An 11,761-nucleotide genomic window follows, 5' to 3' on the forward strand; every position below is an offset into this window, starting at 1 on the left:
TCGTATTACAAGTTTAGAAAGTGTTAATGAGTAGAGAGACTTGAACAACAATGTTAACCGCTGACAATAGAACACAAAGCTTAACCTCCTAATGGAACAGCAATGTTAACCTCCATCATCACAGCACACAGAGTTTAGCGCAAGGCGGCTACACAACACACACACTCGCACGCACACGCGCATACACACACAAACACGCAAGAACACACTCACTAATGGCTTGCGTCTGACGGCTGAAAAATCGTGAATGACAGAAAAATCTGTTTGTCGGCCACTCTTAACCACCAACTTGGTAGGAGGCCACGTGTTGGGGTAAATACGCGCAGGCGTAAAAACGGAATTTTTACTAATGTTCTTTTTAGTGGACCCCGATTTTGGGTGGCGCCCTCATTTCTCAAATTGCAGCCTGTAGTGCACAAGGCTCTGTAGCTTAAAATCATGCGTTTTTATATTTGCCTGTTGCTCTGCCCACAGACCGTTTCAGAGTCTGTGAGTGCGCCTATAAACGTGCCGTTTCGGCAATTTCTAGCATAGACAAATCTGCACATGGTCTCTAATTACCCTACCCACAATTACCTTTTAACTTCTTTTAAGTCCGATCTCGTCCCTCCTCTACCGTCGGAGCTCGTCGGAGGTCGGAGATTTTTTGGTATGGAGATTTGCATAAGACTATCCATTATCCGAAGGCGGCATCATTTTAATATTACGAAGTATTAATTTTTTTTAAATTCTAATTATGCATGTTGCTTTTAATATTTAAGTGCTAAACAGACAGAGCTTCTTATTCTCAAACGCCTAAAGACGCTTCCTAAGCTGCAAGGTGCTTAGCGTACACGTAGGAATGCGTGTTTTCGAGGTTACACTAACATATGTAATACTCTGCACTTAATAGTTTCTGCAAGTTACAATGACTATAACAACTACAACTGTTTTGTTGTAGAAATATTAATAAATAATCTGAGAGTGAGGTAGCTGACTGAGCTGCCAAATCGTAGTACTTGTACAACAGAAGCTGGCCGTAAGAACAAAACGCTGCAAATAAACGTTGTCACTTGATCCATAAGGATAGATAGATCGTTTTGGATTGAATAAAATGAACTCATATGTGTTACTGCTGTAAACCATTGTTTTCTAAGAGTTGTTAAGACAGCAAAATCCGATACTACTTAGCTGGCGGACGTGTCGTCGACAAAAGCGTACGATACGATTTTAAATGGAGCGGCAAGACAACAACAAAACACGAGAGGTGTGAATTATAGTTGTTTAAGTAGACCCCATAAAGAAACGTTAATAAACTTGGAGCCTAAATAACGTCCAATAATCCTGAAATCATCGTTAAAGTATCAAATAGAAAACACTACCGTCAACAGCAACAGCAGCAAGGCGTCTTGCGACACAATATTCAAATGCTTCAATCATAACTGGCACAGATTCGAGTGTTAAGTTTGAATTAGCACAAAATGAATGCTACATACATTAAAAATAGTACAATTTGAATATAGTTTAGCTTTCATTGAGTTTGATATGAGAAGTGAACAATGTTAAGTTATTTACAAGCTGAAATAGGCAGTACAAGCAGGTAAATAGTGCAAGCTGGACAGGCCATTACTATCGTTTGTGCTGGTATGAGCTAAGTTTCATAGCGGCTCAGAAATGGCACGAGATATCGAGCACGACGCTAAACGAAACATATTGTGAAGCGTTTGTATAAATGTTATTTGAAGTGCTGGTGGTTTTGGGTGGAAGACGAAAATACAGTGATTGCCAGCAATAAAAAAGAGATTGCATCAAGAATCTTGATTCAAGATCATTAGAATAATTATTTCTTAAGTTAGGTAAGCATCAAGCTGACCCAAATTAATTAAATTAAAAAGAATCGATTTAGGTGCACATGGGCTCAGCGTTTTTCTCAATAGTTATCCCGCCGAAGCGTAGCGGAGGCGGGAAGGCCAAAGCAAGTAGAACTAAACCTAAATTACCGCCGCGTAGCGGCAGCGCTCCGCTAGTATAGTTATACATGTAGCACGAAAACACTTCCTCAAGTACTTCATGCCAAGTACGACCTATACATCAGATCTGTTAAAATGACGACCCGTTAACACGCAAGACCCACCAGCCGAGCAGATCCGTCTACCCAACAGCAAAACAACGGCTTGCTCGCGCGAACACTTTACTATCTACGAGAAAAAAGATATCCTTCGGCGCCCTAGCCATCCCCAGTCTTTAACACCTCGATCTCCAGCAGTGGGTTACCGCATGTCCCAGGAAAAGCATAGGCATTTCCAAGGTGGAAAACATACTGAACCGACTGCACGCCTAAAGGGTACGTGAAAAAGAAACATAGGCCTCATGATACATCTATCGAGATCGGGCTTCTAGCATTCGTCCATACTCAACGTGTAGGAGCTCTCTTATCTGACGATGCTCTTCAACCTTAGGTGTACTCGTCAGCAAGCAGTTCATTCCACTGTCTTGGGTTCAGCGGTCTTTAGCTCGTCACGCAATAACGCTGCATCGAATGTATCATGAAGCGGATCTGTAAAACTGTTAATTGTTCTTAAAAAAATACTCAAATGTTTTTCAAAGATTTTTAAAAGGTTGTTGTGACCAATTTTCCATTTCTTGGTTTAATTTTTTATTTATAAAAATGAATAGGTTCAAAATTCATGTAAGTAAAAGAGATTTTTATTATTAGTCATATTATGATTAATAGTAGTTTTCTCAATAACGATGGCTACATGTACTTAGCTAACCTCAGCTCGCTGCGTCTTTGACCAACGCCGTCTGCCGCATGCGTGTGGGACCGCCATTTTGGGTGCATTGGCCAGTTCGTAGCTCGTACTTGGCAACCATTCTTCAAAAGGTAACGATACTGGCAAGCTAGCATCTGCAAGATGCCTGGAAACGAACACGCCCTAGGAGGACAAGTCGAGCGGGAAGAGCCAGAGGAAGAGGCTTGCGGACTCGACGAGCCCCAAAGTAACCTCAGGAAGAGGTCTGAAAACGATGACTCATCGACTGCAACGCTTCGAGTTGCGTGTGTGAACGGCGATATGGCGTCTATACGGAGCTTACTGGCGCGTGGAGCTGATATTGACGCAAAAGATGAAAATGGCGACACACCGTTGGTCTGCGCGGCTGAAAATGGGCATACGAGAATTGTCAAAAAGCTGCTGAAAATGGGTGCATCGATCGACATGGCTAACACCGATGGGTGGACAGCTCTTATGCGTGCTTCAGAAGAGGGGTATCCCAAGGTAGTTAAGTTGCTCTTAGAGAACGGAGCAGAAGTCGACCATCTGGGGACAGACGGAGATACAGCTTTGCTTCTCGCTTGCCAAGACGGGAGCAGTAAGACGGGAAAAACTAACGAGGGCCCTCCTAGAGAGGGCCCTCACACAAAACGGGCAGAGGTATTACCGGTACTGTTACCGGTACAGCGTTACCGTACTGTAACCGGTACAGCGTTGCCAACCAGACGAAAGGTTGTTAACATATTGAAAGGTTGTAAGAGTACCATTACTGTGGATGGGGTTGCCGTACGCGAATGGCTGGCGTGTACAGGAGCTCAGTAGCGAGTACCACAAACCAAGTTACCGTACAATGGAGAAGGAGAAACCCCCGGCAAAACAATGCAGTAACCAATAGGGATATCCACCAACCGGGATCGCTCCTCGCGTGCCACAGTGTAACATCCGGCGTAAACTCTTAATTGTGTACCACTTTCGAGCGCGACGACGACACTAGCTGGAATGCTGCGGGGAAAACGCATCTTGACAGCTTCCACGTCGCTACTTGTGAAGTCTGCATGCGGTCCTTGCTCAGGCCCACCAGGGCGCGAGTACAAAAATGAATAAACTTGTGCTCGAAAGTTTGCATCAACTCGTGTAACCACCTCCTCAATTTTCCTGTGGAGCTTTTTCATCTGTGGCGAAAGACAATTTTGACGTGATTGGCTTCGGAATGTGTCGTCTTCTTCGCCACCCACCTCACGGAAAACACTAATATAATCAGATCGTCTTGCTTGTCGAAGCACACATGAAATAGTTGCTTGCGTGAGATTGAGGGGCAGCACTAGATAGCCGTCGGGCGGAAACTCAAGTCTTGGGTTGGAAGCCATTTGAAGACTGAAGCTGTTTTCGTTCAGATAGCACTTTGGAAGATCTATTTACGTCACAAGCTGTGAATTGCATCACTAACGATTTTTTTGCATCACTAACGCTCTTTTTGCATCACTAACGGCTGCGTCACTAACGGTCTATTTGCAGCACTACCGGTAATACCTCTGCCCGTTTTGTGTGAGGGCCCTCTCTAGGAGGGCCCTCGTTAGTTTTTCCCCAGTAAGACAGTTCGAGCGCTTCTCAAGCATGGCGCATCAGCGAACGTGGTTGACGAAGAGGGGGGCAGTTCTCCTCTACATGTAGTTGCAGCTGTTAATGGACATGCAGAGGTGTCTAAACTGCTGATAAAACACAATGCGAGTATTGATCTGGGTAACAACAAAGGCTGGACAGCGTTGATGAATGCTAGTTCAAAAGGCTACATTGACGTTGTTAGGACCCTGCTGGATAAAAATGTACCCATTAACCAGAAAAACCTCGGCGGATGGACTGCTCTTCAAACTGCGTGTGAAGGCGGAAACCTTGACGGGGTGATGTTGCTTCTGGACCGTGGTGCGCTAATGGCTACAGTTGACGAGGGTGGAGACAGTCCGCTGATTACAGCAGCCGAGAATGGCCACACTGATGTGGTGAATTTCCTTCTGGCGCGTGGGATTTTTGTGGATTTGGTCAATTTCAATGGATGGACTGCGCTTCTGAGTGCTGCGGAAAAGAACCACAAAGATGTAGTGGAATTATTAATGCAAAGAGGAGCAAGCGTCGACAAGCAAGCGATGGGCAGGAACACGGTTCTTAATATCGCATCTCAATTCGGAAGTAGTGACGTTGCTCGTCTTCTAGTCGAGAGAGGAGCGAGCGTCGATTTGGAGAACTCAACTGGGGCGTCGCCACTGTTTAGTGCAGCCATCTGCGGCCACCAAGACGTGGTGAGATTACTAGCTGAACATGGAGCATCGATCAATTGGAGGGATGAGAATAACTGGACTCCATTGATGTGTGCTTGTAAAGAAGGCTACGATGACGTCGTAGCTGTGTTACTGGACAAGGGAGCTAGTATCGACCTGAAGCTTCCAAATGGGTACAGCTGTCTTCACGTGGCGTGCGAATATGGCAGCTTTGGAGCTGCAGAGGTCCTTATCGAGCGTAGCACCTCGGTGAACGACGTAGATGATGACGGTAATAGCCCTCTTTATACGGCTGCTCTTAAAGACCGTGTACAAGTCGTCCAGTTGCTTCTGGAGCATGGAGCATCCGCTAATTTGGCGAATATTTCCGGCTGGACACCGTTGATAAAAGCAGCTAAACAAGGTCATGTACGTGTGGTGAAGACGCTACTGAAGACGAGTTCAAGGAAGGAATTTATTGATTTACAGCTCCATACTGGCGCCACAGCGCTAAACATCGCCTGTGAGCATGGCCAGATGGATGTTGTCGTGACTCTAGTGAATCGTGGCGCTTCTATTGAGTTGGCTGACAATGAAGGGTATACACCATTGATCACGGCAGCACAGTTGGGATACTCGGATATTGTTCAATTTCTAGTGAATAGAGACGCTAATATGGACACACGTTTACCCAGTGGAGGCACAGCATTACTCACTGCCATTTGGTACAAGCGTTTGGATGTCGTTCGGATTCTTCTGGATAATGGAGCGAATGTCCATTTAGCGGGTGATTTTCAGAACTGGCCGCCACTGACAGTCGCGTATTTCAGCGGATACAGCGAAATGGTGCAGCTCGTGTACGAGATCCTCCCAGCTGATAAGAAGCTGAGTTTCTTTGAACTTGTGTCCAGTTTCTCGTCGTCCCGAGGGTGCTCGGAAGGTTCCGAAAAGTCCAAAGTGAATGTTGGGATCGACCACAAACGTCGCAATGGCGACACGGCGCTACGAATTGCGTGTGAACGAGGACAAGTGAAGACAGTGGAGGCGCTTCTGAACAATCTGAATAATGACATTAACGTTATAGACAAGGATGAGTGGACCCCATTAATGAGTGCGTGTTGGAAAGGTCATGTCGGCGTCGTGGATGTGCTTCTGTCAAAGGGGGCAGATGTGAACAAACAGCCTTTGGATGGAGTCAGTGCGCTTCATCTTGCTTGTGAGTTTGGAGACATTACCGTCGTCCAACTGCTTCCCGACCATGGTGCGTCAATTGACCTACAGTAGTAGATCGAGATCTGGTGGGGTGTGACGCAGGTGTCAACCAACAGCGTCTGGACGGAGGAACAGCGCTCCTATTTGCGAGTGCTCGTGGCCATTTGGAGGTCGTCAAGCAGCTTGATGACCACGGAGCTTCGATCAACAAGGCGGATGACAGTGGTGACACAGCTCTGATCTGTGCTGCTGCGAGTGGACATGGCAAAGTGGTGACGTTCTTGATAGAACGTGGAGCAGAAGTGAGTGAACAAAGGAGGCTTCTCTGCAATGATGAAAGCTTGTGGTGGAGGATGCGATGTAGCCATCATTTCGTTACTTCGAGCGCAGGGAGCAAATGTCAACGAGAAGCTACCGAACGGCTTCTCCACTCTCCATATCGCATGTGAGAACAGCACGTTCGCTGTCGTGAAGACGCTAGTGGAATATGGAGCGTGTATTGACGTAGAGGACGAGGATGGCGACACGCCGTTAATCACTGCGGCGGGACACGGTATTGTCGAAATTGTCGAGTTTTTATTCGAGCACGGAGCGGGAATCTCGGCCGATTCGGTCAATATCTCCGGTGAGAGCCCGTTAATGAAAGCTTCAGCAGGGGGTCATGTCGACGTAGTGAAGCTACTTCTGGACACCGGAGCAGCCGTGAATATACATAGCACAAGTGGGTCAACAGCTCTTCATGTCTCCTGTCAGAATGGACACGTTGAGGTTGTGGAAAGTCTACTCAATCGTGATACAACAGTGGATTTGATGGACGAAGACGGCGATACAGCGCTGATCCTTGCTGCTGGAAATGGCTACATTGACTGTGTTAAGCAGCTGCTTGATAAAGGAGCGAGCATCGAGTTCACGAATAGCAGAGGGTGGACGCCGCTTCTCAGTGCTGCAGGGGAAGGCCATGTGGATATAGTCACCTTGCTTGTGGAGACAGGGGCCGATATCAACGCACAATGTCCACATGGCACTTCAGCATTGCTCATAGCGTCGGAACATGGGTACGAAGATACTGTGATGCTACTTCTGGAGCGTGGGGTATTCATCGATGCAGTCGACGGAGACGGGGACAATGCACTGCTACTGGCAGCCGAATCGGGGCTTGATGGCGTAGTGAGGACTTTGATCTAGAACGGAATATCGGTTGATTATACCAACAAAAAGGGCGAGAGTGCACTGCTGAAAGCTGCGATAGAAGAACATCTAGATGTAGTGTCGGTGCTTCTACATGTAGAAGCCAGAGCGAAAGTAGATCATCGAGGACCAGACGGAATCACTGCACTGCTTGGAGCTTGCAAAAATGGTCATCAAGAGGTCGTCACGGCTTTAGTGAAGTATGGGGCAACGACTGACGTCGAAGACGACGAGAGAATGGATTGCATTGCCACTGCTCTTGCGCACAACCAAGACGGCGTGGTTGATTTCTTGTCATCATTGGAAAAGACACCTCGAAGCTGAAAGTAGAGCTGTCTTATTACTGTAGCACTACGCTTCATTAAGGATTTATTATTAATAAACTAAAGTAAATTGCGATAGTTTTTTGGAAAAAAAATCCTTTATTCAAAAGCTAACAATGTAACCTGGTAGTGGCTTCGGTGGTCACCGGCATTCAAAGCAATCCGCTCCCCATTTCCAGCTGTCGAGTTCTTCAAGTACTGTACCATGTAAAATAAACGTAACTTGCGGTGTTTCGAATTGAAGTCTGAATTGATGATAAAGCCGGCGTCATGTTGATTGGAAAGCGACCTAACTCGTCTTGAAAATGTCACTCTCCTAGACAATAGGCCCTGGCTTGTGGTATACAAGTCCATCCTTTGGGCCAAGGAAAGCAGTATATCTGTTTAGAAGCTCCGTTCTGCCTTTCTTATTCATGTCCCCAAGCATTTGCCGAAGGGCTGTTCCGTCTAAATCAGATCGAGTCCAGCGCTTAAACTCTTGGTTCCGAAAGGCATTATTGCCAAGCATTTTTCTCACGAAGGCCCCGGAAAATGACGCTCCGTCCTTCGCGACTATCTTGGTTCCAGGTAGCAATTTTTTCAGAGCCTCGAAGCCTCTCTCTTCGCCACGGTTCATAACCACGTCGGTCCTTAGAAATTGCTTGCTCGCGATGCTGTTTTCCACAGCGCCAGTGGGCTGAGTATTATCCGTGTCGGCCGTCTGGTACGCCATGGTACGGTCGGACTCACTCGTCGAAGTGACTTCGCAGATTACCAGAAAACCTGCCAACACGCCCGCAATCAGACGCATAGTATGCTTTTAAACGTTGGTCGAGGATCTGAAGAGCTTGGGGGCTGGAATGCAAATAGTAAAGTGACCATCCACCGGCGTTAAACGAAGTCCATGGTCCACGATCCTTACTGTATCTTATAGCTTGTATTTTTCAGGGTTTGGTATAATGTACTTATTCGGTACATATACTCAGCATTGCACTGTACTTATAAGACAAAACAGTAAACAATTTGAGAAATAAAAGAAACTGTTAGCTACCGAATTGTTTATAATACTGTACGGAACGTATTCACTGCCTTCCTGCTTTGACCTTCCTTTTCGCATGAGTACACTCGACCTTTCTAATACATAGAAGTATATAGGTTTCATCTTACTGACTGCGCCTACCTTACCGACTCGGTAACCGAGCTATCTAGATACATGTAATATCCAGCAGCGTCACACTTTAAACTCGCGCGTGTATTGGTCAATATTTACCAGCCTGCGACACTGACTGGATTTGTCGCACGATCAGACCGCCTCTCGCCTTTGCGATTGGACGTGAGGTAAACATTTCTGAAGAGCACGAAACGCACTGATTGGATGTAGGATGTAAGTGCTGCGTTGAAGATCGACTTTTTGATAAATACCGTATTAGAGACACACAATGGTTTTGTGACTTCGTACCTAAGTGGGTACAATCGTCACCACTTTCGCACAGTGAAAATAAATACCGATATTTCATAAGTATCATCGCTTGTAGAGAGACCTTGGAGTGGCTTCGAGCCAGTGAATGTATTTGTGCAAACGATAGATGTTACCCGAGTGTCGTACGTGTCTGAATGTGTCTGTGTTTGCTGCTGGAATGTACGAATGACTAGGCATTTTCCGTGAGTAATTTTAAGGTGTATCAAAGCAAAGACCTTCGTTGCAGCACTACAACTATTCTATCAACATGGCGATCTACGTAATAGAAGACGGTTGAAGAATCCATTGAGCGGACATCTACATGTATGAACTGAGTGAACTATTCAGCTTCAAGCGCAAGCACGAAAACCCAGCAACCAGCAATTCTTTGTATCATACTTCGACTCGATGACGTGAATTTTATCAAATACGACAGGATATTCGATTTTGCTAGGCTTTTTTAGGAGAGTTTTAAAAAAAAACTTAAGATGAAATGATAGAATTTTGTTTATTGCCATCATTAAACTTGCGATCGAAGACGCTGGCTATGCGCTGCCACTTTCACTGCCCTCCTCACTTTCGAAGTAAGCAAGAAACCGTTCATCATCGACGCTCTCACTGCTGTCATCTGCACCACTCTCACTCATGTCAACTTCCTGGAGGAATCGAGCACCATCGAAACCCTCGCTACCATCGGCGCTCTCACTTCCTTCCATTTCGACAAGAAAACGCTCATCGGCAACGCTCTCAGTGCCCTCGTCGTCGGTAGCGTTGTCACTTCCTTCTACAATTTCCTGTAGGAGTCGCTCACCACCGAAGCTACCGCTGCTGTCGACATCTGATCCGTCACTGCCTTCCATCTCGAACAAAAAGTGATCGCCATCGAAGCTGTCACTGGTCACTGAAAAAAAAACACTTCACCGCCTTATCGAGATTATATCATTTCAGATGCTCTGAGTGCATGCTATAATACACCCATGTACTTTAAGATCCAATCCAGCTCCAGCTACAAGTTGAAGACTACAGATCACATGATCTTCCGCGTATCGACACCCCTGTATACAGCGTTCGGCATCCATGATGACAGGATACCGAGTAACGCCACACGTGATGACAGCCTCCATGTCCAACCAATGCAGCTGAAGACTACCCGTACCATGTAGTCTAGCTCATGTAGTAGGACCGCACTTTGCTATTTACTCAGCAATACAACACGGCTATTAATAACTTCCAGGGAGCACCGCCGGCTCCCTTCTCCGTGCTTCGTTTCTTGACGAACACCACAAAGAATTGTGTAGCGGATTGTTCCGCTGGAAAGCAAGACCAATCCAAGATGCAGTCCGTTCCCAGAGATTACTATGGAGATAATTTGAAATTACTAAAATGACAAACCTGATATGTATTTTTGAGTACAGCAAGTGTATACAACGTATTTTGGAGCCTTCGACTACGTGGAAAAACTTGTTTATCTATTCTCCTAAACAAACAGAGATTTTAGCATGTACCTCATTCTGTAGTACCGAAGCAGCGCACTTGAGGGGAATTATTGATTAGTTGATAGTGACGATGTTTCTACAAAGAAAACATTCTTAACCCCTTCAACCCGAAGGATTTTGAGGGTGACGCGACCTGTATATACAGCATACTATAGTTTAGAGAATTGTATACCTCAAGGGTTGGGCGAGATGGTGAATGAATAGGTTAGCGGCGTAGATGCTACGAATATCGCGCGTTGTGCTGTATATACACCGCGAATGCGCTGTATAAGGACTGGCATTGCACTAGGATCTTGCATATCACCTCGTAGCACGTGTACAGAACCAGATCGATCCCCCTTGGAATCTAGAGAGTTTTGTCAAAATTTAACAATAAAGGTGATCCAGAAAATGCAGATCAGTTGCATACTGAGATCAAGTATGCTAAGTTGAGGTACGGACGCAATCACGTGAAGTGTCTTCATCGCCAACATACAAACTAAAGGTCATATGGATAGAGACGCTTCTAGAGCCCACGCAATCATCGCATTAGAATCTTGACTAGTTATATAAAGAACGCTCACTCTCACTTTTCACTCTGAATCTTTCTCTTCTTCGGATGACGTTCGGCGGCGCTTGGCGGGCGACTTGGCGGGCGACTTGCGCAGACGTATTTTACCCTGGATGTCGTCAGGAATGTCCGTTCCGTTCTTGAACAAGTTGTGCCAGATACCCCAGCAACTTCGCAGCTCTCCGTCCATGGTATGCTTCGGTTTCATGCACAGGTACACGGGGGAAGCGAGGTGAAGCATACATCGCAGAAGTACGTAGTAGTCCCGCCGCGTTTCCCGTCCGTCCGCAGCATGGAGCACACTTTGCAGCTGCGTTGTACACGTTTTAGCTGCCCTGAGTGGTTCCTCCACGCGTCAATTTGCTTTGCCGAATGAACGACACACTCTGCCAACACCCCAGCATCAGAAGAAGTCGGCACTTGACTGGAACGCGTACTGCAGTCTGCAGGGGGAGATTGATCTACAATAGCAGTATATACATGTTAGTCAAGACTGTATATACAACAAAAGACTTATCACACCTACCAGCGCCGAAGGTGTTGCCTTTC

The 11,761-nt window shown here is 46.1% G+C and overlaps 3 protein-coding genes across 3 annotated transcripts; 1 reads left to right on the forward strand and 2 right to left on the reverse strand.

Moving 5' to 3' along the window:
- Positions 1–2,459: 2,459 nt before the first annotated feature.
- Positions 2,460–3,199, reverse strand: PITG_04047 (uncharacterized protein; the record flags this gene model as incomplete). The annotated part of the gene is made up of 2 exons (XM_002905715.1): positions 2,460–2,536; positions 3,076–3,199. The coding sequence occupies 2 exons, from the start codon at positions 3,197–3,199 to the stop codon at positions 2,460–2,462; spliced, it is 201 nt and encodes a 66-aa protein (XP_002905761.1).
- A 2,649-nt stretch (positions 3,200–5,848) lies between these two features.
- Positions 5,849–7,402, forward strand: PITG_04048 (uncharacterized protein; the record flags this gene model as incomplete). The annotated part of the gene is made up of 4 exons (XM_002905716.1): positions 5,849–6,266; positions 6,320–6,519; positions 6,608–6,842; positions 7,020–7,402. 4 exons carry the CDS (start codon positions 5,849–5,851, stop codon positions 7,400–7,402), a joined length of 1,236 nt encoding a protein of 411 aa, XP_002905762.1.
- Positions 7,403–8,044: 642 nt separating this feature from the next.
- Positions 8,045–8,518, reverse strand: PITG_04049 (secreted RxLR effector peptide protein, putative; the record flags this gene model as incomplete). Its single annotated transcript, XM_002905717.1, has 1 exon — positions 8,045–8,518. The coding sequence occupies one exon, from the start codon at positions 8,516–8,518 to the stop codon at positions 8,045–8,047; it is 474 nt and encodes a 157-aa protein (XP_002905763.1).
- Positions 8,519–11,761: the final 3,243 nt, after the last annotated feature.

The sequence above is a fragment of the Phytophthora infestans genome, genomic scaffold (genome assembly GCF_000142945.1).
Source record: "Phytophthora infestans T30-4 supercont1.5 genomic scaffold, whole genome shotgun sequence".
Lineage (NCBI taxonomy): Eukaryota > Oomycota > Peronosporomycetes > Peronosporales > Peronosporaceae > Phytophthora > Phytophthora infestans.